Source organism: Castanea sativa, chromosome 5, assembly GCF_040712315.1.
Source record: "Castanea sativa cultivar Marrone di Chiusa Pesio chromosome 5, ASM4071231v1".
Classification (NCBI taxonomy): domain Eukaryota; kingdom Viridiplantae; phylum Streptophyta; class Magnoliopsida; order Fagales; family Fagaceae; genus Castanea; species Castanea sativa.
The window spans coordinates 3,756,514-3,784,459 of NC_134017.1; the positions used below are offsets into that span (position 1 = coordinate 3,756,514).

The window sequence follows — 27,946 nt, forward strand, 5'->3', positions numbered from 1 at the left end:
TAATCCAAACACAAGAAAATGGGAAAAATGTACTGGAGCTTCTTGAACTGAAAAATCCACATGATCTACGGACCCCAGTGAATCTATCCATGCATAAGTACACTTTCTTCAAGTGAGCCTGTGATTTTCTACTCTGCCACTTTTTAATTTAATGTGAGTTAATTAGTAGGAATAAAATCATTTGTTTTGGGTCAAGTTGGAGTTTATATGTAACAGAATTTCACATTCGTACTGCTAAATATATTTGAATGATCCCTATGGAGGTACAATGATTTTAACTTATTTAAATTTCTAACATAAAAGAAGAGATATTTTTTTTTGAACTTACAAGAAAAGATATTTGGGAAGCAAAGATATAAAGAAGCAGTTTGTGAACAAGGAAAAATCAATTCTCCAGCTAATAGTTTGCCTAGCTTGCTACTTAATGGTCCAATTAGGCCTCAAATTTGTTTGCACTTGAGATAACATAACAGTCTCCGCAATCTTTGACGAAATTGTCAATTGTGTTGGTTTAGCTAATCCAGACATGCTGTCATAAGTACCTGTTTAAACTATACAATAAAAGACAAGAAAAGAGTCAAGGAAGCACTTAGCGTGAAGTATCACAACCACAGGGATCCCAAGTATAACCCTTTTGATTAGTTTTGCTCAACTTAATTATGTTTCAATGGCTCCTAACTCTCTGAGTTTGCTTATCACATACTTGAACCTATGAGATCTAACCAAAAATGCCTCATTTTTTCAATACAAAATCCTAGTACTACATATTATATATGCAAATGGCATAAGAGGGGTGTAATAGGCAATAGTGTGCTGTTAAAAAAGAGAGAGAAAAATCTACTAAGGATGTCTCATTGTTTAAACAAGAATCATTACCTTTATCTAGCTTCAGACTCAGTTATTGTCACTTCATTTATAGAACAAGAAACTCCTGTGACTGAGTCCAATTTTTTGGAAGGTCCTCTGAAAATGAAAGCAGGTTGTTTAGGAGAAGGAAGAGTTCTTTCACTACTTAGCATGAGATGAACTGCTAACATAGTTGGTCGATCTACTACTTCTTCTTGTACACATAACAACCCAACTTGAATGCATCTCAAGACTTCATCAAAAACACATGACTCCTTTATCGATGAATCAACTATATCCAAAGCTCTATCTTCTCTCCATAGTTCCCAGACCTGTGGTTGGTAGTATTATATAAAAAAAGTTGTACTGTAAATGCAAACGGTAAAAGATTGTTGTTTTCTGTTACTTACATGCCCTATTAAAGTTAGGGAAGGGTGCTGTTGATAAGAATCGCTATTCTTTTTGCCACTTACGATCTCCAATAAGATGACCCCTAAACTAAAGACATTTGATTTTGTTGAAAACTTTCCAAATACTGCATACTCTAGTGACATATAACCACTGTAGGTAACTAGTATCAAAAGTAATCTTAAAGTTTGAATAATGTTTTAATTTATTTGTATGCGTGCAATTCTAGTGTGTCTATGCTTATGCATGTTTTATACTTACTATGTTCCAACAATTCTAGTTGTCTTGTCTTGAGTTTGGCCCTCTTTGAATATACGAGCCATGCCAAAATCTGAAATCTTGGGATACATCTCAGCATCTAGCAGGACATTGCTGGTTTTAAGATCTCTATGGATAATCTTCAATCTTGAGTCTTGATGAAGATACAAAATCCCCCGAGCAATCCCAATAATGATTTCAAAGCGTTTACTCCAATTTAGGAATGAACTTCTTGTATGATCTACAATAAAATTTGTTCAAGTATATTCAAAATGTGATGTAATAGTGCTGAAATACGTGGTTTTAGGTACTTCAAATATATTCTTTTTTGCACATATATAATAAAGGCACATCATGAAGGTTATAGATTTTTAGAAAGAAGACATACCAAAAATAAAAGAGTCTAAACTTTTGTTGGGCATGTATTCATAAATAAGCATCTTTTCTCCCTCCTGAATGCAACAACCTAACAGTTTGACAAGATTCCTGTGTTGAAGTTTCGCAATCGACATAACTTCATTTTTGAATTCTTCTATTCCTTGTCTAGAACTCTTGGACAGCCTTTTTACAGCTATTTGTTGTCCATTAGATAATAGACCCTGAAATCATGACTCAAACTTAAGCTTACTCATGACCGTTATTTTAAAGCAACAAAGCTCTATCCGCTTCTTCAATAACTTTGGTCCTATCTTACAGTAATGGAATATAAAATGATAAAAAATTTGCAAGATATCAACAATGTCTATGAATTGTAATTGTACCTTATATACAGAGCCAAAACCACCTTGCCCAAGTTTGTTGGTAGGAGAAAAATTTTCTGTGGCAGCAACTATGCAGCTTAGATCAAAAATCAGTAAATCTGGATGTGTACCACTGTCCTTGAGCTCATTCCCCTCAAAAGAGCCTTTGGTACTCGTAATATGTAATGATTGATTGTGCACTTTTCTCTTCACTGTCCCTAAACATAATTGAGAGACATTGCTTAATATTACTTTGTAATTGAGCATCTATATAATATAGCTCACATCATGTGGACAAATCTAAATGACTCCTGATATATGGGACATTTTGTCATAGCTGAGCCAAACATATGTATATGAGAACAATACAATGCACAAGTGACTTTATTTACCTTTTTTCTTTTTCTTTTTCTTCTTCATTAGCCAAATATAGGCTAGAAATGATACAGGAAATATTGACACAGCAATAGACACTAATGCTAAAGCCAGCTTCCTCTTCTTGCTAAGTGAACCTTTGGATTTCCTTATATACTTAGCTGAAGGAAAAAAGAAAAGAAAAGAAAGAAAGTATGAAGAAAACATGATTCAGAAATTGAAAAAGAGAGAATGAAACTTATAAGAAAATGCAAGCAAGTGAAGAATGCTACCTAACTCAGTTGCATCTACACGAACATTTAGTTCTGACCCTTCATCTGTAAACTGTAAAGTGTCGATTAATTCACCATACCATGCCAAGCATCCGGTTCCCTTCCCATCAATATTCGTCCTGCTAAAAGCTGTGCAAGAACAATTCGTCAAGCATGCCTGCTCACACTCTGAGCTACTCATACTTGTGCCTATCAAAGCTCCATCAATTGATGAATCGGGAAGTTTCAAACGCTCCAATTTAACAAACCCTTCTCCATTTTTACACATGGACAACCCCGAGTTCTTCCTCACACAACCCTCAGAACCATCCCTGAAAATCCAATCCCTTGGAGACTTAGGCTCATACCCTGGCATACACATGCACTCAAACTTATTAATATTATCAGGATTGCATTTACTATACGGACCACATTGCCCATACTTGTCACACCGGTATTTAGGTACTGACCATTGTTCCTTCCACTGATGAACACCATCATCCCACATAAGATATCGAAGCAATCCAGTGTTGTCCAACACTACTCTTGTCATGATGGAAGGGTCATCATGAGAGTAGTAGGTAGACATTTCATCTTGGTTGTTAACAAAAAAAAACTTCAAACCTGATAAGCTTGTTTCAGTGAATACATTATTCCCTAGCGAATATCTCCAATATGGGGTTGAACCGTTGTACAAAAACGATTGTGGAGAGCCATTAGGATTCATCTTAAGGCTATAGTTTCCAGTTCCAGGGTCATCTTTTGACTTCCAAGATGTTAGGAACATGTTTATCCCAGTCATAAGATTCAAGCCAAACTTCATGTTTGGAAGCTGAGTATCTGTAGGATGGTCAAAGCTTTGCCACAACTCCTTTGTGTTATTGTCCTGGACTAACACCAAGTTTCCTGAATCATGAAGCTGAGCTACTGAGGAGGTTGTCACTTGGTCTTGGACAGAAACATTTGTAGACCAAAGTAGAGGGTTATTACTGTCATGGAGGACAAGATCTCCATGTTGGTTGATTGAGAGAACTCCAGAAGAATCAATAATAGGATGGTTCCTATTTGCAACCCACACAACAGTTTGTGGTGTCACTTTGACATACCAAATGCCAAGATACCTGTAGCTAGACTTGCCAGGGCTGAAGAAGCCTAAGGCAAACTTGTTGTGTTTAGAAATCAAAGATTGGCCATCCTTGATGGATTGGTTTGTTGCTAAGGTGTCAAGGGAAGTGCAAAATTTGAAGAAGAGAATGATTAGAATCAAAGACTCGATCATTTTATTTTCAGCACATCCTTGTTTGTGCAAATGGTTTGTTAACATGGAACATTTTTGATTTTTTGTGGTTGAGACCCTAAAAAAAAAAGGTTTGACTAAGGTTTGTGCACATGGACTGCTGAGAATTCTCTAGTCGTCAATTTTTCAGCGAAGACTTTTGTTGACTATCATAACTATTATTTAAAACATTTTGAATATCATTTCTTTTTAGTTTGGGTAAATTCCAGTAAACTTTTCAAAAATGACCATCTTGGTTCCTAATCTCAATTTGATCCCTAAACGCCGTTAGGGACCGTTACTTTACTCTCAGCCTTTCTTCCCTCTCAGAATGTTTATGTTCAATTCTAATATCTCTTAAGAGTCTTGAGTTCTATTCAAAGTGATTATACAAATATATGCACTTAGCCATATAAAACCTTAAACCCCCAAAAATTTCTGACCACAAAGCATACAAACATATCTATAATCATTCATACTCCAACAAAAACACTATATTAGACCAATTTTCAGACAAAATCCAAATCCAAAAAATACCCACAGATTCACAGATGATCATATCCAAACCTCACCTTTCAAACCCAAATCAAAAATCACCCCAAAAAAAAAAACCCAATCCCTAAACCAACCAAGACCTGAACCAACAAAGGAGGAGGAGAACGATCGGTGGCGTTGCCGGTGTGATTCGTTACCTGTGGTAGTTGCAGAGGTCGTGGGCCTCGTTCCCTTGACGTTTGGCACACAGACCTAGACTCAAACCCAAATCCAAACAGAAGCCTTCAGTGAGGAACCAGCAGCAGCGGTGGTGAGGAAAAGCTTGAAAATTCCTAGACAGCTGTTTTCATGGCACTGATTCGAAGAGAGAAAGAGAGCAAGATGATAGTTTTGCCGTTGTGGGTAAGAGAGAAGAGAGCGTATGAGAGGGAGAGAAGATAGAACGTCTGAGAGAGAGAATAGAAAGCGTTTGAGAAAGAGAGAAGACAAGGGTTTGAGAGGAGAAGCTGAGAATGAGTAACGGGCATAAAGCCGTTTAGGGTCCAATTATATTCAGGGACCAACTTGGTCATTTTGAAAAATTTTGGAGGTTGTTGGTATTAGCCCAGGTTAGTTTATTGAAATTTACTTGTAAGCTTCATTTGGATAGAATTTATTATTGGAAGTTGAAAATTAAAAACTGAAAATATTATAATAAAATAATTTTTAAATGTGTAAATAGTATTATGAAACTTATTTTTAATATTTTTTTAAATAAAGTGTTTGTGGGTCTCATGAATAGTGTGTAAACAGTAACTTTATCTCCCACACAATAATTCTATGTGCATGAACAGTACCAGTTACTGTTCACGCGCCAGAGGAAAAAAAAAACTAAAAACGCAAACTCAAAACGTAGACTTGTAACAGGTACTTTAGAGGGCGTTTGGATATGGCTGAAAACTCACGTGTCTGGCGTTTTAGCCTTTTTTTTTTTTTCAAGCCGTGATTGTTGACTTTTTCTATGAACAGTACCAGTGGTTTTAATTTTTTCATTTTCCTGAACACGCGTTTATCACTGTTCATTGGCCATAAACAGTGATTTTAGGCCAATGAACAGTGATTTTAGACGTGAACAGTAATTTTTCACAATTAAAAATTATTTTGCAACAATATTTTTTAATTTTCAGTTTCAGTTTTTAGCTGTATCTAAACAGACCCTAGTGCAACTTGATCTACTCGCTGATCAGCTCCTATAGCTGGATGCGTCAAACAGGTTGAAGATCGTGGCACACAATTGACACAAGTGCCTAGTTCAACAGACTATCGGTCTTCACTTTATTTGTATGGGGCCACAATGTTTTAGTAACGACAATCATGAGCAAACAAATCCAGACTTGGGGTTTTCACAGGTGGTTCTGTGAAAGCTCCATTCTTTCATTCTTTGGACCATTATATTCTGCTTCGGGCCACATCTTGAATGATGTTGCATAGATCACAATAGACCATTTTAAAAAATTGTAAAACATATTGAGCTTGTACCATTACTCAAAAGTGTTAATAGAGGCAGGGCTACCCATCCTGCCTTGAGTTAGTAATGTGTTTTTAAAATGATGATTGATACAGTCGGGCCTTGCTAAGGACTGAAAGAGAAGCTAGTGACGATACACAGGGACATTAGTCATGTAGTAAACTTTTTTTCTTTTATTATTATTTTTTTTTTGGCCTAAGGTTTTAGTTATATTCCATAAACTTCCAATTCATGTACGTATTGCAACATATATTTCAATGATAGAAAATGTTTGGTTTCAAATTTCAAATTCAAATATGCTTGTAGTTATTTTGGTCCAACCCATAATATGGTGATTAAAAAGATACCTCGAAGTGTGTAGTTTTAATTATATGAGTTTTTTAATGAACTAGTCGCGGACCCATGCGATACATGGGAATAAATAATTATTTTTTAGTTTTAGTATAATATATAATTTGTTCTCTAAATTTTGTAAAATAATTTATCTCTCAAAAAATTAAAAAATTACTTTTCATTTATCTATCTCAAAAAATATATCATCATTTTATGGTTTGGATTTGTTTGATTGATATTATTCATTTTTTGAGTGGTCCATATTTTGCTAAATTATGTTATCTTGCATTATATTTTCCTAATTTTTTTCTTATACTACTAAATTATTTAAGTTTCAAATATATTATTCAAAATTTTTATTTTCCTAAAAGAGATTATCATATTTATAATTTTTCCTATTATAAGGGTAGTTTCAAACTATTGATTGGGTATTGTTTACTAATATGGATACATGAGATTGGAACTGCATATTTCTTGGACATTCCTAAGAGACTATACCATATTATAAATTTAAGATTTAAAATATTATGTAGAAAAAAGTATACTATGTCTGAAATTGAATACTTCACCTATCAAAATGAAAGAAAATAATTTGTATAACAACGTAAAGAGAACATGATCTAACCAAAAAAAAAAAAAAAGATTGCATAGACTTTATTTATTAAGATTTAATTGCCTTTAACCGGATCTTTATATTGCATTTATTATTGTTCCTATGCTCTTATTGAGCCTCCTCATCCTTTACATCATTGGTTACATTATTATTCTTTTTATTATTTATATTTTACTTTTCAAATTTTGAAAATATTAATATATATATTGGCTTTGGCTTTAAACCAAACAAGCACATTGAACAATTTGAACCAGTAATAGCAACCAACCAATTGTCAGGGCTGGTTGAACAAGGAGCACGAATTTATCTTAGGCAGTTTTAAGTTTACGTATTCATATAATTTAATTTTGATGTTATAACTAAATAATAAATCAATGAAAAATTGAAATTAAAATATAGTCTATACATATTCATCTTGGGCAATTTTAATATTTGATAGACACATTCAGATACATAGCCAAGATTGTATTTTGATATAAATATAAAAGACAAAACTTAGGTACAGTACTTAAGGTGTTGTTCCTTAGGTTCCTTTCTTATGATTTAGTCATGTGACTACTTAATTAAAACATACATTTTCATTCCATGAGAAAAAATCCACATGATATAATCTTAAGAAAGGAACCTAAGGAACAGTACCTAAGTCTTACTCAAATATAAAATCTCATTTCCAAAATACCTAAGTATTATGTCAAAAAAAAATCAAACAAAAGCTATAAAAGAGAGATAGAGAGAAGACTTATGATGGAAGACTTGTGTTTGAGATGAGTTTGTAGCTAAAGAGCCGGAGTAAATAGTTTGAGAGTTTTGACTTTTAACAACTGACTAAAAGTCGGTAACTATTTTGTGGTTTACAGCTTGCTCTATATTTTGTGGCTTACAACCGAGTAAATGTTGCAGGTATATGTAAGTTTTTTATTTTTTGAGAAACCTGCTGGGTAGATGTAAGTGGTTTCCAATTTCCAGTGCACTTTTAATACTTTTCTATATTATATTATATTTTTAAGGGCTATTTTATATCATATATATACATTGATCAATATACAACTTCAGAAGCCACATAATAGGCACTTCTACTCCACATGTTTGCTTCATATATTTGTATTGATGATAGTGTATGGTTACTTAATTCAAGTAATTAAATGAAGTTTTTTTTTATTTGATATTATTATTAATTTTTTGAATAGGGTTATTTGTTATATTTATATACTTGTGTGTGTGTATATATATATATATATTTTTTTTTAACTTAAAATTTTGTTCTATCTAGTTTAGTCTCCATAAATTTTTTTTTTGACTCCGCCACTAGTTATAGGAAACTCACATTATGTAGGTAAATTGGTATATACAATAAAGGAAAATATAGTGTTAGCTCCTATGTAACACCATGCCCAAGTCCTTGAAACTGGGAAGCGTTGTAACTTTGTTTTCCATGTTGTGAATGTGGTGTTATTTGGGTGAAGGAAACACTAATAATTTGGGGTGATCAGTGTAATGTATTCCCTGTATTATTGTTCCATCAGTTGAAAATGTAGTCTTTTTTAGCTCCTTTTTCATCAACTTCAGGATTTAATCGAATTTTCAAGTTTCTATAGCAAGGTTTATGCTTTTACAGGCACCTGGGGCCAAAATTAAAGATAGAAATACTCAAGGACAGTGATCTTGAAGTTAATACTGATTTGCTTTTTATAGTGAGTCGGTTAATGAATTGATAAAATCAATTGTTTTGGGTTGATCTAAGATTGATGGGTCAAGTTGGAGTTTATATGTAATAGAATTCCACATCACATTTGTACTGCTACATATATTTGAATGATCCCTATGCAAGTACAATGATTTTAACTCATTGAAATTTGTAACATAAAAGAAAAGATATTTGGGAAGCAAAGATATAAAGAAGCAGTTTGTGAACAAGGAAAAATCAATTCTCTAGCTAATAGTTTGCCTAGCTTGCTACTAAATGGTCCAATTTGGCCTCATCTTCGTTTGCACTTTATATAACAGTCTTGGCAATCTTTGACGAAATAGTCAATTGTGTTGGTTTGGATAGTCCACACATGCTGTCATAAGTACCTGTTTAAACTATACAATAAAAGACAAGAAAAGAGCCAAGGAAGCACTTAGCGTAAAGTATCACAGCCACAAGGATCCCAAGAATAACCTTTTTGATTAGTTTTGCTCAACTTAATTATGTTTCAATGGCTCCTAACTCTCTGAGTTTGCTTACCACATACTTGAACCTATGAGATCTAAACAAAAATGGCTCATTTTTTCAATACAAAATCCTAGTACTACATATTATATATGCAAATGGCATAAGAGGGATGTAATAGGCAATAGTGTGCTGTTAAAAAAAAAGAGAGAAAAATCTACTAAGGAGTAAGGATGTCTCATTGTTTAAACAAGAATCATTACCTTTATCTAGCTCTAAACTTAGTTATTGTCACTTCATTTATAGAACAAGAAACTCCTGTGACTGAATCCAATTTTAGTATAGTAGGCATTAGTTATGGAGGGTATGTGACATATTGGATGGCTGAAATTTATCAAGATGAGGTGGAGAAGGTTGGGATTATGAGCTCTGGTATGTGTTACACTGATGACCAAAAGGAGGAGCAGTTGAAGAAGATAGGAAGGAATGTGTTTGATCTTATAGTGCCAGAGAAAGCACAAGATATGAGGCTCTTCATGAACTTGTCTATATACAAGAATAGTCCATTCAAATTGATACCAAATTTTTTCCTGATGGGGTTTGTCCAAGTAAGTTTCTTAATTATTGCTTTAGGGGCTAATTTTTAGTTGGAGATTTGAGTTTCTCTCCTTAAATTAATTTCTTTTCAAGCACATATCATTATTCTAAACCCAATTTTTAAATAAGATTATAATTTATTAGAAATTAAGCACCGATATTATCACCAAAGCAATTTAGACTGAAAAGCATGGGACTACATGCTCAATACATGTGATGGCTTTTAAAGGAACAAAAATTTCTCCAATTGTTCTTCTTTGATAAGTTATTTCTGATTAGATTGGAGATCATTTCAGCATATAGAATATTTAAAAGGATCCCAATTGCAACAATAAAAAGAAGATTTGGTTCCATGAAATGCTGATCATTCCCACCTCATTTTTATTCTAGATGATTCTCTCTGAAATTTCTCCCATCTGATACCAGATTTGTATGTTAAGCTACACCAAAATGCATATATTTTTACCTCCTTTATGTATTTCACTTCCACCTCGTGAGCATATGTGCACTTTTGTATTTCTTTTTATTGTTAATTATTGTTTTGAGCAATGATTATATGATATATTAATATTCCAACTCTGAATCTCGTGCTTTGTGGCAACACATTACACGCATTATTCTCTCATGCTTGGAATATATATTACACGCAGGATCTTGATGTTAATGAAAAAAGTGACATAGAGATACTACTCTTCTTACAACATAAGTTTACTCGATAGTCATTACAAAGTCGTGTGTCAAATTTGAAATACAAAACACAATATTAATTAAGAAATTATTTATTATGTGCTTGATGCAGCATACCGGCACTAATCAGATTCACTATCACATTAATTTGTGAGATTTTTGTAGTAGAAGTGAACATATCTTTAGCATATATTTTTTTTTATAATGAAAAGTGATTTTTCTTGTTTCTTTGACATTATACTCTCATTGAGTCATTGTAAACCTCCCAACCACTCTAGCCAATTTTCAATACCTCAATTTGATTTTTCATTCTTGTCACACTTGCTGATAGCCTGATACACTCCTAACACTCTACTTCCAGCTATGTGTGGTTCAATAAGCCAGGTGTAGTATTTATTTTTAGATACTATCGAAATTTCAATCAATTACGTCAGTTTCATAATGATTGTTCTTTATTATTAGGTCAAAGCTACAATAGATTGTTGAAAATTTATGCCTTAAGGGGTTCCCTCTTGTAGTTTTATAGTCTCATTTTTTCTAAGCATAATTACACTTTTGCACTATTTAGCAAAAACCAATTTTTTTTTTGCACAACTTATTATATAATCAAACTAAGTTAATCCAAACACAAGAAAATGGGAAAAATGTACTGGGGCTTCTTGAACTGAAAAATCCACATGATCTACGGACCCCAGTGAATCTATCCATGCACAAGTACACTTTCTTCAAGTGAGCCTGTGATTTTCTACTCTGCAACTTTTTAATTTAATGTGAGTTAATTAGTAGGAATAACTTTTATTACAATCCTAAAAACAAACTGGTATATGTATATGTTTGGTGTTTCTGTTTTGTTCTTTTCTTTCTTTTTGGGACGGGAATTAAAATCAATAAATAGAATGCACTCTGAGTTGTGAAATTGAATTAGTTTAGTGGCGTTGAATTTGTCAAACATATAACAATTATTCCTCATATTTTATAGTGGTCTGTCATCTGTGTGTTGTTTTATCAGACAATATGTAAGAAGAATAGGAAGGAGAAATTAGAGCTGGCAGAGCACATGCTATCTCAAAAGGCAGATCCAAACCTTCCCATTCTAACTAAGGTAAACTCGGCTTTAATCTTATTTATTTACATATATAATCATTTTTTTCCTTGGTTACTTGGTCATATTTAATGCTTTAATCACTTCCACTGATTCTGCATATGTTCTGTTTATTTCATTGTTGATCTTATGGGCCAAATGTACATAAAAGTATCAAAGCAAAGGCATCTCATCAACTCACTATTATAGCCTCTTAAAATTAAATGTTAATGTCATACACATGTTACTTGCATATCTTTTATGCTCTTGAAGCATTTTCTTTTTCTCTATATGCTTTGAATATTTGCCATAGATTAACTTTGTTTTCTAAACCCCAATGAATTGGCCTAATGGTTTCCAAACCTCATGTGATTTATGAGGTCCTGGATTGAAGTCTCTTAGCAAGCACTGAAAATAAAAAATCTCTGATTATGAGGCCTCACATAGATACAGTCAAAGCAAACTTACAAAATGTAGGTAACTTAGTATATTCAAAGGGACATAAAATTTTAGCTTCTATGTAACACCATGCATGAGTCCATGAAGCTAAGGAAGAATTGCAACTTTGTTTTCCATGTTCATGTGCTGTTATTTGGGTGAAGAAAACGCTGCTAATTTGGGGTGAGAAGGATAATATCTTTCCAGTATTCCTGGCCCATCAATTGCAAAGGTAATATTTTTTCCTCCTTTTATCAACTTCAGAATTTAAGCTCAATTTTCAAGTTACATGGTTTATGCTTTTACAGGCACTTGGGACCAGAATCAAGGTTAGCAGTACTCAAGGACAGTGGTCATGCAGTTAATATTGATTCGCCTAATATGGTGAATGAATTGATAAAATCATTTGTTTTGGGTTGATCTAAGTGTGATGTGCCAACTTAGAGTTTATATGTGAGAGAATTCCATTTCAAGTTTGTACTGCAACTTATATTTGAATGGTCCACATGGAGTTACCATGATTTTAACTTGTGCAAGTTCGCTATATAAAAGAAAAGACACAGGAAGCAAAGATACAAAGAAGTGGGATATTATTTATAATTTATGCAGTTTGTGACCAAGAAAAAATCAATTATATGGCTAAAAGTTTGCCTAGCTTGCAACTTAATGGTCCAATTAGTCCTCACTTTCATTTACACATGATATAACAGTCTTGGACATCTTTATCGATTATAGCCAATTTTGTTGGTTTAGCTAGTCTAGATATGCTGTGATAAGTACCAATTTAAAGTATACAGTTAAAGACGAGAAGAGTCAAGGAAACACTTGATGTAAAATATCACAGCCATAGGGATCCCAAGTATAACCCTTTTGATTAGTTTTGTTCAACTTAATTATGTTTCAATGGTTCCTAACTCTCTGAGTTTGCTTACCACATATTTGAACCTATGATATCTAAACAAAAATGGCTCATTTTTTCAATACAAAATCCTAGTATTACATATTATATATGCAAATGGCATACCTCAGAGGGGTGTAATAGGCAATAGTGTGCTGTTAAAAAAAAGAGAGAAATATCTACTAAGGATGTCTCATTGTTTAAACTAGAATCATTACCTTTATCTAGCTTCAAACATGGTTATTGTCACTTCATTTATAGTACAAGAAGCTCCTCTTGTGACTGAATCCAATTTTTCAAAAGGTCTTCTAAAAATGAAAGCAGGTTGTTTAGGAAAAGAAAAGGGCTCTTTCACTACTCAGCATGAGATGAACTGCCAACATAGTTGGTCGATCCACTACTTCTTCTTGTACACATAACAGCCCAACTTGAATGCATCTCAAGACTTCATCGGAAACACATGACTCCTTTATTGATGAATCAAATACATCCAAAGCTCTATCTTCTCTCCATAGTTCCTAGACCTGTGTGGTTGGTCGCATTATCTATAAAAAGTTGTACTGTAAATGAAAATGGTAAAAGATTGTTGTTTTTTGTTACTTACATGCCCTATTAACGTTAGGGAAGGATGCTCTTGATAAGAATCACTATTCTTCTTACCACTTACTATCTCCAATAAGATGACACCAAAACTAAAGACATTTGATTTTATTGAAAACTTTCCAAATATTGCATACTCTGGTGACATATAACCACTGCAGGTAAACATTATCCAAGGTAATCTTAAAGTTTTCATAATGCTTTAATTTCTTTGTATATGTGCAGGCGTGCAAGTCTAGTGTGTGTGTGTGTCTACATTTATGAATGTTTTATACTTACTATGTTCCGACAACTTTGGTTGTCTTGTCTTGAGTTTGGCCCTCTTTGAATATACGGGCCATGCCGAAATCTGAAATCTCGGGATTCATCTCAGCATCTAGTAGGACATTGTTGGCTTTAAGATCCCTATGGATAATCTTCAATCTTGAGTCTTGGTGAAGATACAAAATCCCCCGAGCAATCCCAATAATGATTTCAAAGCGTTTACTCCAATCTAAGAATGAACTTCTTGTATGATCTGCAATAAAAGTTTTCTCAAGTATACTCAAATTGTGATGTTGAAATATGTGGTTCTAGGTACTTCAAGTATATTCTTTTTTGCACATATGTAATAAAAGCACATAATATATGAAGGCCATAGATTTTAAGAAAGAATACATACCAAAAATAAAAGAGTCTAAACTTTTGTTGGGCATGTATTCATAAATAAACATCTTTTCTTCCTCCTGAATGCAACAACCTAACAGTTTGACAAGATTCCTGTGTTGAAGTTTCACAATCAACATAACTTCATATTTGAATTCTTCCATTCCTTGTCCAGAACTCTTGGAAAGCCTTTTTACAGCAATTTGTTGTCCATTTGATAATTGGCCCTGAAATCATGACCCAAACTTAAGCTTACTCATGACTATTATTTTAAAGCAACAAAGCTCTATCTGCTTCTATAATAGAGAATGGACAACATTGATCCCTGCTGTGCGCTCTGTAAGAATGACATTGAATCGAGTGCTCATATCTTTTTCCTCTGTTCTGTGGTAAGAGCAATCAGGCACTCTGCTTGCTGGGGTTTTAGAGCTGAAGAAGCTAATCTCAACGACCCCAAAGACATCATCAAGCTTATCTTGGAGCCCCCTAAATCCACCTGCCCTTCAAATGAGCTCTGGTTTGTATCTCTGAACATGGCAGTCACTTTAGATGAGATTTAGCGGTTAAGAAATCATGTTCTATTTAATGGAGGAGAGATCCATTTCCAGACACCCTTACAGAACATCCTCTCTAGAGGCCTTGAGCTATATCAAGAATCTTTGCTCCGAAGGCCTCTCCACACTCTCCTCAGCCTGTCCCAACCTGGTCCCCTTCCCCCCCTGAATTGGATCAAAATTAATTCTGATGCAGCGCTGAACTCCACAACAAATTTGGCAGCTGTAGCTTGAGATCATAGATGTGATGTTGTTAAAGTCTGGTCCAAACATGTCAAAGTTTGTTCGCCTCTCCAAGCTGAAGCTTCAGCCATTCTCTGCGCAGTGGAGCTTGCAATCAAAGAGCAGTGGAACCTCGTCTGTTTTGATGGAGATACCAAGGCCTGTTTTGACCCTTTATCCTCCCCTGATCTTTCCCCTGTCTGGACTATTAATACCATCATCAGTGATATCCATAATCTTGCTCGTTCCTTTTCTTGTTGCAATTTCGTTTGGGTCAGGAGAAGTTGTAATGCAGCAGCTCATGCTACTGCCAAGTTTGCTTCACTTTCTAGTCCTTTTTTGTATTTTAATAAGGGTAATCTTCCTGAAGTCATCGAGTCTGTTTGTAAAAATGATTACCCTGATTGTTCTGTTTCTTGAGTTTCAATATCATTGCAGATTATAAAAAAAAAAAAAAAAAAACTTTGGTCCTACCTTACAGTAATAGAATATAAAACAGATAAAAATGTGCAAGATATCCACAATGTCTATGAATTGTAATTGTACCTTAAATACAGGGCCAAAACCACCTTGCCCAAGTTTGTTGGTAGGAGAAAAATTTTCTGTGGCAGCAACTATGCAGCTTAGATCGCAAATCAGTAAATCCGGATGTGTACCACTGTTCTTGAGCTCATTCCCCTCAGAAGAGCCTTCAGCACTTGCAAAATTTAATGATTGATTGTGCACTGTTCTCTTCACTGTCCCTAAACATAATTGAGAGACATTGCTTAATACAACTTTGTAATTGAGCCTCTATATAATATAGCTCACATCATGTGGAGGACTAATCTAAATGACTCCTGATATATGAAACATTTTGTCATAGCTGAGCCGAACACATGTATATGTGAACAATACAATGCACAAGTGATTTTTATATTTTTATTTGCCTTTTGTTTTTTTCTTCTTCATTAGCCAAATATAGGCTAGTAAGGATACCAGAAACATTGGCACAGTAATAGACATTAATGCTATAGCCAGCTTCCTCTTCTTGCTAAGAGAACCTTTGGATTTCCTTGTATACTTAGCTGAAGGAAAAAAAAAAGTTAGAAAAAGAAGAAAAGAAAGAAAGAATGAAGAAACATGATTCAGAAATTGAAAAAGAGAGAATGAAACTTTCAAGAAAATGCAAGCAAGTGAAGAATGCTACCTAACTCAGTTGCATCCACACGAACATTTAGTTCCGACCCTTCATCTGTAAACTGTAAAATGTCCATTAATCCACCATACCATGCCAAGCATCCAGTTCCCTTCCCATCAATATTCATGCTGGTAAAAGCTGTGTAAGAGCAATTCGTCAAGCATGCCTTCTTGCACTCTGAGCTACTCATACTCATGCCTATCCAGGCTGCATCAAATGATGAATCGGGAAGGTTCAAACGCTCCAATTTAACAAACCCTTCTCCATTTTTACACATAGACAACCCCGAGTTCTTCCTCACACAACCCTCAGAACCATCTCTGAGATACCAATCCCTTGGAGACTTAGGCTAATACCCTGGCAGACACATGCACTCAAACATATTAATATTATCAGGATTGCATTTACTATACGAACCACATTGCCCATACTTGTCACACAGGTATTTAGGTGTTGCCCATTGTTCCTTCCACTGATGAACACCATCATCCCACATAAGTTTCTGAAGCAATCTAGTGTTGTCCAACACTACTCTTGTCATGATGGAAGGATCATCAACAAAGTAGGTGCAAGATATCTCATCTTGATTGTTAACAAAATTGGACTTTTCAACTGATGAGGCTGTTGCATTGGACACATTATACCATGGCCAAGGAGGAGTTCTCCAATATGGGGTTGAACCGTTGTACAAAAACACTTGTGGAGAGCCATTAGGATTCATCTTATAGCTATAGATTCCAGTTCCAGGGTCATCTTTTGACTTCCAAGATGTTAGGAACATGTTAATCCCAGTTCTAAGATACAAGCCAAGCTTCATGTTTGGAAGCAAAGTATCTGTCGGATGGTCAAAGCTTTGCCACAACACCTTTTTGTTATTGTCCTGGACTAATACCAAGTTTCCTGAATCATGAAGCTGAGCTACCGAGGCAGTTGTTACTTGGTCTTGGACAGAAACATTTGTAGACCAAAGTAGACGGTTATTACTGTCATGGAGGACAAGATCTCCATATTGGTTGATTGAGAGAACTCTAGAGGAATCATTAAGAGGATCGTTCCTATTTGCAATCCACACAACAGTTTGTTGTGTCACTTTGACATACCAAATGCCAAGATACTTGTGGCTAGAGTTGCCAGGGCTGAAGAAGCCTAAGGCATAATTGTTGTCTTTGGAAATCAAAGATTGGCCATCCTTGATGGATTGGTTTGTTGTTAAGTTGTCAAGGGAAGTGCAAAATTTGAAGAAGAGAATGATTAGAATCAAAGACTTGATCATTTTTTTTAGCACATCCTTTGTTTGTGCAAATGGCCTTTAAAATCAAACAAATTATTATTATTATTATTTTATTTTAGTGGTTGAGACCAAAAATAAAAAAGGGTTAGATTAACGATTGTGCGTGTGGACTGAGAATTCTCTAGGAATTAGGACCATAACAATGATTGCTTTAGAGCACTCAGTGGGTGCATAATAAAAAAAGTTGTAAAATTTATACAATATTGCTCAAAACTCACTGGCATCAGATTGTGCATCGCTGTGTAAATATGTAAGCTACCTACAGTAACATGTAAACGCTATAGCTTGTATTTTAATTTTTTATCATATTTTCTCTCCCCTCTCTCATCATATTCTTTCTCTTCTTCCTCTAACTCTATTCTCACTAGCTCCTCTTGAATCCCAACATCTCTACAAATTCATCAAAATCATCCTAAATTTAGATCTAATCTCACTAAACCCATATCTTAACGTGTCTAGTGGCAATTGGTCGCTGGACACAAGCTATTCTCTTACAAAATTGGTCATTTGAAAGTTCCTTTCTTTGGATCCATAAAGAAGTTATGAAGTCCGAACCATCATGTTCTGCTTTGGCCCATATCTTAAATCGGCCAAATTTGCCATCTAACATCATTTTTGAAACATATTCGGTTAATTAGAATCGTTTTTAAACTTATTAGCAAACTAAAATTTTGAGTGTTTTAGACTCGAGTTTATTGTAGCAACTGGAGTTTCATATGCTTGTAAAATTGATGTGGAAAATTATCCACGTGGAAATCGAGTCTCCAAAGAAACAATGCAACATTAACAAAAACAAGGAAGCACCAAACCAACCTAGAGAGATCATCAATAACAGAAACACAAAGCAAGAGATTAGAAACAAAAACCACGAAAATAGAAACATGAAGTAACAAACCCAGAGAGATAAAAAAAAGAAAAAAGAAAAAAAGAAACATGAAGCAACAAACCCAGAGAGATAAAAAATAAAACAAAAACCACAATGAAGGCAACCTCAAACCTCCCTTACCCAAACCCCATGAACCCAGATCTCCCTAACCCAAACCCCTCAGCTTAGATTGAACCCAAGCGGTGAAGCTCTAGTTGAAAGTTTTCCTCTAATTCCTTCATTGTTTTTCCTTCTTCTTCTTTGAATTGAATAAATCAGATTTGTTATTTGTGTAAATCAGGAACTCGAGTTCACATGGATTTTAATCTATCTCAGCTCTGCCAGCACATGGAACTCGAGTTGCTACAGTGAACTCAAGTCTAAGAGACTCGAGATGTTAGTTTGCTAGTAAGTTTGGAAATGATGCTAACTAAAAAATATGTTTGAAGATGGGTGTTATATGGAAAATTTGGCCTCCTAAACGATGTTGCACAGATCACAACAAATCATGTTAACAATGGTAAAAAATAAGTTATAAAACATATTGTGTTTGCAGTAACATTTCTCAAAAGGAGTTATAAAAGTAGGGCTACCCATCCTACCGTGAGTTGGTAATGTGTTGTTAATATGGTGATTGATTTTGGGCTAGCATTAGCTAATTCAATCAGGCCTTGCTAAGGATTGAAAGAGAAGCCAGTGGTGAGACACCGCCATACTGGGAAATTAATTATGTAGTATTCTTTTGTTCTTCTTCTTTCTGCTAAAGTTCTTAGGGTATCATGTTCTCAAGATGTTGTACAGGCAGGTACTCTCCTTGCTGAGGAGGAATAATTATCACTTGTTTTGGGTACATGCTCTCTTACACTTAATGGGTCCTAAAGATGTGTGAGAGCCACCTATTGTGATAGAGTGCTATAGGTATGGGGATTAAGATGGTATTGCATTATGTGAAATTCCTCTCAATTGTAGAAATTGAGAATTGAAAAATTAAAAAAAAAAGACAACTTTCAATCTTAACTGTGAGGGACGAAGTCTAAATGTAGTAAATGTACCATAGCCTAACTGGTCCATCAGGGCCAAGTACAAAAGAAGGCCCAAACCCAGCATAGTGGGCCCAAATCAAGGTGGGTTCTAGGAGCACCTCCAGAGCATGAATTATGAGAGAAGAAGGACAAGGTCATCACAAAATTTCGAGGAGTACCATTTTAAAAAGGGGGAGGGGGGGGGGGGGAGAAGCCTCTCCACTGAAGATTGCTTGAGGAGCGTTCTACCTTTGGACAATGAGTTGTCTCTCTTCGTACAAACACACCTACCTCCAAGAGCATAAGTAGGGGCAACAAAGGACCAGGGGAACAAACTAGAAGGAGAAAAACCTCGGAGGGACAACCATCACCTTTGTATTAAATGCGCCCTAACTACTAGTAGTGTCACATTTATGGCTAAATGACACACTAAAATGGTGTCAAACAACCAGCCTTCAATCCATCTTTACCTCAAAAGAAGGGGGAAAGGAAGGATGTGACAAGTATTTTTACCAGATCCATGCCTACCCTACAAGTGGACAATAGGGAAGGGACCTTCATGAGTATAAATAGGAATAGACCCCCTGTGCACTGGGGATCATGAAAAATTGTGTTTGAGAGAAAGAAAAGAGTCAAGTAGTGCAATAGAGTCTTTGTGATTCTACAACCCTATTGAGTACACTCCTTGGGTATGTTGAGGACCTTTTATATGGTATAAAAGTAGTTTTGTTCATTTCCTTCTGTCAAAGTCTCTTGCTGTAATTCATTTGAGATTCCTTGTACATTCGTGAGTTAGTTCTTAATCCACCTCTACAAATTAATTGATTCGATTTAAGCCTTAATCCATAGAGAAATGGGTTTTACCTATACATCAACCATTGAATAAAAATAGTTTGAAGAATTAAAAAACTTTTATGAGATGATCGAGAGCAAATGCATTAGGTGCAATATCCTAGGTCGCTATATATAATACGTTTTTATCAAAATCCACATATATGATATAATTGTAACAGGAGATAACATCTTGTTGTGGAGAGACATATGTACCATATGAACCAAACAGTTCTATGGTTGTAATGTAGTAAACATTGATGGGCCTAATTGGTGAATGAACTGATAAAATCATTTGCTGTAGATTGCTATAAGTTTGATGCATGAAGTTAGGATTCATATTCCATATTCTTCCAATTCATGTATGCAACATATATTTGAATTACAGAAAAAAAATTGGCTTCAAACATGTTTGGAATTATCTTGCTCTAATCTATGATGTGGTGATTAAATAAATTATTCATTTTTGTTAGAAGATTATTTTAATGAGTCATGTGATTTGTTTAAATAATGCACAAAGATAGTCCTATTAATCGCCATGTAATGACTTAGAAAATATAAATCCAAACATGTTTGAATGTTTGAAGCCAAAATAATTACATAAAGTTGACCCATTTTATTTATTTATTGATAGATACAATAGAATTCAACCTATGACATCGGTTCCATAATAATTACTCTTTTATTATAAATTTTTTTGACTCGGCCGAGTTGAACTGGCGGACGATTCAGGTAAAGACCACTCTTTATTATAATTTATTAGGCCAATAAACCAATTAATTTTTGGTATAGGTGAGCCTCAAACCCTATATCTCTCATTTGACAAGAAAAGATTTTACCAGTTGAGTTAACTAGAACCTACATTTGACCCAATTTATAAAGACCTGGGAATAAGTGTTACCTAATTGAGTCAAGCATTAAAATAATAAGTTGCAATACCCTCATATGCTTGAGTGTCTAAATTATTATTATTATTTTTCTATTTCTTAAAAAATAGTTTAGATGCCCGAGTTTAGATGTACAATAAGGTGAACATACTATTTTAGTAGCAATAAATTTGGTACATGTTATTTATAACTTGTACAAATTTGGTTCCTACCGTCAAGTCACCAACGGAAATTGACTACAAGTGAAGATAACAGGGACTAAATTAATTGCTACCAAAACGTAGGGATCAAATTGAGAGTAATTCCAAAATATAAGGATTAAAATGATATTTTTGCCAAAGTAAACCATATGGGATTTGAGTTCCATCCACTCTAGGGTGAAAGTTAGGGGAAATTTGGCATGTAACATGATTTTTGAAACATATTTGTTAGTCAACATGTTTTCAAAATTTATTAGCAAACTAGCATCTCAAGCCTTAGAGGCTTGAGTTCAATGATAAAAAAGAGGACAGTTCGGTTGAACTCAAAGTTTTAAATTTGAATCCTTAAAAAAACAAAGATAGTTTTCAGGATGTTATTGATTAGTATTAAAGAGTACAAGTCTTCACATGTTGAGTCCAGTTGGGTTGTGGCACAACCTATCACTTGACTTAACCACGTTAGGCGAGGGATGAAGGAACCTCTATCGACATGAGGAGATCTCAAGATCTTCACTAGATCTTAGCGGAGAAATCAATGAACCTGAACAATGCACTTTACTTTATATATATATATATATATATATATATATATATATATATATATATATATATATATTAATTTTTTGGTTTTCACGTCTCATGTGAATGTGATCCATAAGGTCTTAGATTTAAGTCTCTTTTAGTGAATGCTACCCAAAAAAAATCTCTGACTATGAGGCCTCACATAGACTTAGTTACAGACAACTCACATTATGCAAGTAAATTGGTATATAACAAGGATAATAAAATGTTAGCTCCTATGTAACACCATGCACAAGTTTATGAAACTGGGGAAGCGTTGTAACTTTGTTCTCCATGTTGTGAATGTGGTGTTTTTTGAGTGAAGGAAACACTAAAAATTTGGGGTGACAAGGATAATGTATTCCCAGTATTCTTGTTCCATCAGTTGAAAAGGTAGTCTTTTTTAGCTCATTTTTTATCAACTTCAGGATTTAATCCAATTTTCAAGTTGCTATAGCAAGGTTTATGCTTTTATTGGCACTTGGGACCAAAATCAAAGATAGAAATACTCAAGGACAGTGATCTTGTAGTTAATACTTAATATTGATTCGCTTATTACAGTGAGTAGGTTAATGAATTGATAAAATCATTTGTTTGGGTTAATCTAAGTTTGATGGGTCAAGTTGGAGTTTATATGTGACAGAATTCCACTTATATTTGAATGATCCCTATTGAGGTACAATGATTTTAACTTGTTTAAATTTCTTTCATTAAAGAAAAGACATTTAGGAAGCAAAGATACAAAGAAACAGTTTGTGAACAAGGAAAAATCAATTCTCTAGCTAATAGTTTGCCTAGCTTGCTGCTTAATGGTCCAATTAAGCCTCATTTTTGTTTGCACTTGACATAACAGTCTCGGTCATCTTTGACGATATAGGCAATTGTGTTGGTTTAGCTACTCCAGACATGCTGTCATAAGTACCTGTTTAAAATATACAATAAAAGACATGATAAGAGTCAAGGAAGCACTTAGTGTAAAGTATCATAGCCATAGGGATCCCAAGTATAATCCTATTGATTAGTTTTGTTCAACTTAATTATGTCTCAATGGTTCCTAACTCTGAGTTTTCCTACCACATACTTGAATCTATGAGATCTAAACAAAAATGCCTCATTTTTCAATAAAAAATCCTAGTACAAAATATTATATATGCAAATGGCATAACTTAGGGGTGCAATAAAATTAGCAATAGGTGTGCTATTAAAACAAAGAGAGAGAAATCTACTAAGGATGTGTCACTATTTAAACTAGAATCTTTACCTTTATCTAGCTTCAAACTTAGTTATTGTCACTTCATTTATAGAACAAGAAGCTCCTCTTATGACTAAGTCCAATTTTAGGTCTTCTAAAAATGAAAGCAGGTTTTTTAGGAAAAGGAAGAGTTCTTTCACTACTCAGCATGAGATGGACTACCAACATAGTTGGTCGATCCACTACTTCTTCTTGTACACATAACAACCCAACTTGAATGCATCTCAAGACTTCATTGGAAACACATGACTCCTTTATCGATGAATCAACTATATCCAAAGCTATATCTTCTCTTCGTAGTTCCCAAACCTGTGTGGTTTGTAGCATTATCTATAAAGAGCTGTATTGTGAATGCAAATGGTAAAAGATTATAGCTTTCTATTACTTACACGCCCTATCAAAGTTAGGGAAGGATGCTCTTGATAAGAATCACTATTCTTCTTGCCACTTACAATCTCCAATAATATGACACCAAAACTAAAGACATTTGATTTTGTTAAGAACTCTCCAAATATTGCATACTTTGGTGACATATAACCATTGAAGATAAACAATATCAAAGGTAATCTTAACATTTGCATAATGCTTTATAACTTTGTATGTGTTCAAGCATGTGAGTCTAAGTGTGTGTGTGTGTAAGTTTGCACGTGTGCTATATTTACTACGTTACGACAACTTTGGTTGTCTTATCATGAGTTTGGTCCTCTTTGAATATACGAGCCATATCAAAATCTGAAATCTTGGGATTCATCTTGGCATCTAGTAGGAAGTTGCTGGTTTTAAGATCCCTATGGATAATTTTCAGTCTTGAGTCTTGATGAAGGTACAGAATTCCCCGAGGAATCCCAAGGATGATTTCAAAGCATTTCTTCCAATCTAGGAATGAGCTTCTTGTATGATCTACAATAAAAGCTCGCTCAAGTAAACTAAATGTGATGTAATAGTGTTGAAATATGTGGTTTTTACCTTCTAGAAACTTCAAATATAATTTTTTTTTTCTTTTGCACATATATAACAAAAGGATATAAGAGCACTTGCAGCAGTGGAGCTAAATGGCTATATAGCTATTTTAACACCACCAAAACACAAAAAATCCTCTTGCAGCATTGGAGGTATAGCTAAAATTTTTAGCTTAATTGCTACAGTGCTCATGTATCTATACATGAGCACTGTAGCTGAGAGCTAAAAGAAAAAATTAATTTTTTATTCGACTCCCAATTAAAATAATAGAGGCAAATTATTTGTTTTCAATTCTTTTATTCACGCCTCTCTCTCTCTCTCTCTCTCTCACAGTCACTCTCGTCTCTTCTCCATCTGAAGCTCTCAAGCTCACTCTCTCAAGCTCACAGCCACCGGCCCTTTTCATCTTCAACATCACCGACCCACCAGCTGAGACCTATCGCCGATCAACTCTCTCAAAACTCTCTCAAGCTCACCGCCACCGGCCCTTGTCATCTTCAACGTCACCGACCCACTAGTTGAGACCCACCGCCGATCAACCCTCTTAACCTTAGACCCACGCTGTCTCAAGCTCTCAAACTCTCTCAACGTCACCGACCCACTCTCTCAAACTCTCACCTCTTTTTCACCACCGTCCCAAGCTGCCGGTCAGGTCAGACCCACCTCTCTATTTCACTTCAGGTCAGTTGTTCTTTCAGTTTATTATTTTAGATGCAATAATTTTTTTGTTGTTCATCTTGTTTGTGTTGTGATGATTGTGTTTGAATACAATTGTTGTTGTTGGCAGTTTGGAAATTTTCTCTGTGTAGGGAACTTTGCATTTCTTTTTTTGGCTTTTGATTCAAAGCATCCATGAATGGACAAAATGAATTTGTCTTGGAATGTATTGAGATTTTTCTATTTGCAGGAATTTGGGAATTTTATGTGCAGGGAACTTTACATTTTTTTTTGGCTTTTGATTCAGTCCCTCTATCAATGGACAGAGTGTATTTGTATTGGAATGTATTGGGATTTTTCTGTTTGCAGGAATTTGGGAATTTTCTGTGTGTAGGGAACTTTACATTTTTTTTGGGTCTAATTTTATGGAGTTGGTGGCGGCGGCGGTGGTGGAAGAATCAGTGGTGGCGGTGGCGGTGGGTGGCGGTAGCGATTGTGGTGGCTATGGAAGAGTTAGCGGCAATGGCGGCGGTTGCGGGCGGTTGCGGTTGTTGTTTATTGTAATGAATATATTATTTTATTATAGTGGATATATTATTTTATTGTAGTGGATATATTATTTTATTGTAGTGGATATATTATTTTATTGTGATGCTTATATTATTTTATTGTGTTAAAAGTTAAAATAGATCCGCAGCATGTTTTGTAAAGTGACTAGGTAAAATAGATAAAGTAACTTTTTATGGAGCTAAAAAGTTAAATTTTTAGCTCCATTGCTATGGATGCTCTAAAACATGAAGGCCATAGATCTTTATATAGAAGACATACCAAAAATAAAAGAGTCTAAACTTTTGTTGGGCATGTATTCATAAATGAGTATCCTTTCTTCCTCTTGAACGTAATAACCAAACAGTTTGACAAGATTCTTGTGTTGAAGTTTTGCATGTATTCATAAATGAGTATCGTTTCTTCCTCTTGAACGCAACAACCTAACAGTTTGACAAGATTCTTGTGTTGAAGTTTTGCAATCAACATAACTTCATTTTTGAATTCTTCTATTCCTTGTCTAGAACTCTTGGACAGCCTTTTTACAGCTATATGTTGTCCATTAGATAATTGGCCCTGCAATCATGACCCAAACTTAAGCTTACTCATGAATATTATTTTAAAGCAACAAAGCGCTATCGGTTTCTTCAAAAACTTTGGCCATAGCTTATAGTAATGGAATTTGAATCAGATAAAAATGCGCAAGATAACAACAATGTCAATGAATTGTAATTGTACCTTAAATTCAGAGCCAAAACCTCCTTGCCCAAGTTTGTTGGTAGGAGAGAAATTTTCAGTGGCAGCAACTATGCAGCTTAGATCGAAAATCGGTAAATTCGGACGTGTACCACTGTCCTCGAGCTCATGCCCCTCGAAAGAGCCTTTGGTACTCGCAAAATTTAATGATTGATTGTAAACTTCTCTCTTCACTGTCCCAAAAAATATTTGAGAGATATTGCTTAATATAACTTTTTAATTCAGGATCTATATGATATAGTTCACATCATGTGGAGGACTAATCTAAATGACCCCTGATATATGAGACGTTTTGTCATAGCTGAGCCGAACACATGTATTTGTGAAGAATACAACGCACAAGTGACTTTATTTACCTTTTGTTTTCTTCTTCTTCGCTAGCCAAATATAGGCTAGTAAGGATACCAGAAACATTGGCACAACAATAGACACTAATGCAATAGCCAGCTTCCTCTTCTTGCTAAGAGAACGTTTGGATTTGCTTATATACTTAGCTGAAGGGAAAAAAAAAAGTAAAAAAAAAAAAAAAAAGAGAGAAGGAAAGTATGAAGAAAACATGATTCAGAAATTGAAAAAGAGAGAATGAAACTTATAAGAAAATGCAAGCAAGTGAAGAATGCTACCTAACTCAGTTGCATCCACACGAACATTTAGTTCCGACCCTTCATCTGTAAACTGTAAAATGTCCATTAATATAACATACCATGCCAAGCATCCGGTTCCCTTCCCATCAATGTTCATGCTGGTAAAAGCAGCGCAAGAGCAATTCGTCTAGCATGCCTGCTCGCACTCTGAGCTACTCATACTCGTGCCTATCAAAGCTACATCAATTGATGAATCGGGAAGTTTCAAATGCTCCAATTTAACAATCCCTTCTCCATTTTTACACATGGACAACCCGGAGTTCTTCCTCACACAACCCTCAGAACCATCTCTGAGATACCAATCCCTTGGAGACTTAGGCTCATACCCTGGCAGACACATGCACTCAAACTTATTCATATTATCAGGATTGCATTTACTATTCGGACCACATTGCCCATACTTGTCACACCGGTATTTAGGTGCTGACCATTGTTCCTTCCACTGATGAACACCATCATCCCACGTAAGAAACTGAACCAATCCAGTGTTGTCCAACACTACTCTTGTCATGATGGAAGGGTCATCATCAGAGTAGTAGAAAGATATTTCATCTTGGTTGTTAACAAAAAAAGACTTTTGACCTGATAAGCTTGTTACAGTGAATACATTATTCCCTGGCGAAAAAGGATTTCTCAAATATGGGGTTGAACCGTTGTACGAAAACACTTGTGGAGAGCCATTAAGATTCATCTTATGGCTATAGTTTCCAGTTCCAGGATCATCTTTTGACTTCCAAGATGTTAGGAACGTGTTTATCCTAGTCTTAAGATTCAAGCCAAGCTTCATCTTTGGAAGCAAAGTATCTGTAGGATGGTCAAAGCTCTGCCACAGCACATTTTTGTTATTGTCCTGGACTAATACCAAGTTTCCTGAATCAAGAAGCTAAGCTTCCGAGGAGGTTGTCACTTGGTCTTGGATAGAAATATTTGTAGACCAAAGTGGAAGGCTATTACTGTCATGGAGGACAAGGTCTCCATCTTGGTTGATTGAGAGAACTCCAGAGGAATCATTAATGGGGTCGTTCCTATTTGCAACCCACACATTGTTTTTGGTGTCGCTTTGACATACCAAATACCAATATACTTGAAGCTAGAGTTGCCAGGGCTGAAGAAGCCTAAGGCAAAATTGTTGCGTTTGGAAATCAAAGATTGGCCATCTTTGATGGATTGGTTTGTTGTTAAGGTGTCAAGGGACGTGCAAAATTTGAAGAAGAGAACGATTAGAATCAAAGACTTGAACATGTTTTTTTTCAGCACATCCTTGTTTGTGCAAAAGGTTTCTTAACATGGAACATTTTTTATTTTTTATTTTATTTTT

General features: G+C 34.9%; 2 protein-coding genes and 2 pseudogenes across 6 annotated transcripts; 1 reads left to right on the plus strand and 3 right to left on the minus strand.

Moving 5' to 3' along the window:
• Nucleotides 1–208: 208 nt before the first annotated feature.
• Nucleotides 209–5,192, minus strand: LOC142635995 (G-type lectin S-receptor-like serine/threonine-protein kinase At1g11410). 5 transcript variants are annotated; one of them, XM_075810050.1, is made up of 9 exons: nucleotides 4,847–5,192; nucleotides 2,900–3,784; nucleotides 2,645–2,788; nucleotides 2,274–2,470; nucleotides 1,901–2,111; nucleotides 1,516–1,753; nucleotides 1,257–1,407; nucleotides 877–1,178; nucleotides 209–551 (listed from the first exon to the last, which is right to left on the minus strand). In XM_075810050.1, the coding sequence occupies exons 2-8, from the start codon at nucleotides 3,699–3,701 to the stop codon at nucleotides 879–881; spliced, it is 2,043 nt and encodes a 680-aa protein (XP_075666165.1). In that variant the 5' UTR covers nucleotides 3,702–3,784; nucleotides 4,847–5,192; the 3' UTR covers nucleotides 209–551; nucleotides 877–878. The 5 variants fall into 5 exon arrangements, 4 of the variants coding, with proteins under 4 accessions (XP_075666165.1, XP_075666162.1, XP_075666163.1 ...); XM_075810047.1 differs by lacking the exon at nucleotides 4,847–5,192 and having other exon boundaries at nucleotides 2,900–4,840; XR_012844232.1 differs by lacking the exons at nucleotides 209–551; nucleotides 4,847–5,192 and having other exon boundaries at nucleotides 1,041–1,178; nucleotides 1,257–1,417; nucleotides 2,900–4,840.
• A 4,442-nt stretch (nucleotides 5,193–9,634) lies between these two features.
• Nucleotides 9,635–12,477, plus strand: LOC142634561 (uncharacterized). The gene is made up of 4 exons (XM_075808861.1): nucleotides 9,635–9,862; nucleotides 11,548–11,640; nucleotides 12,222–12,289; nucleotides 12,366–12,477. The coding sequence occupies exons 1-4, from the start codon at nucleotides 9,635–9,637 to the stop codon at nucleotides 12,475–12,477; spliced, it is 501 nt and encodes a 166-aa protein (XP_075664976.1).
• Nucleotides 12,478–12,975: 498 nt separating this feature from the next.
• On the minus strand, nucleotides 12,976–17,429 carry LOC142633387 (G-type lectin S-receptor-like serine/threonine-protein kinase RKS1; annotated as a pseudogene).
• Nucleotides 17,430–23,076: 5,647 nt separating this feature from the next.
• Nucleotides 23,077–27,870, minus strand: LOC142633896 (G-type lectin S-receptor-like serine/threonine-protein kinase RKS1; annotated as a pseudogene).
• Between the last annotated feature and the right edge of the window lie 76 nt (nucleotides 27,871–27,946).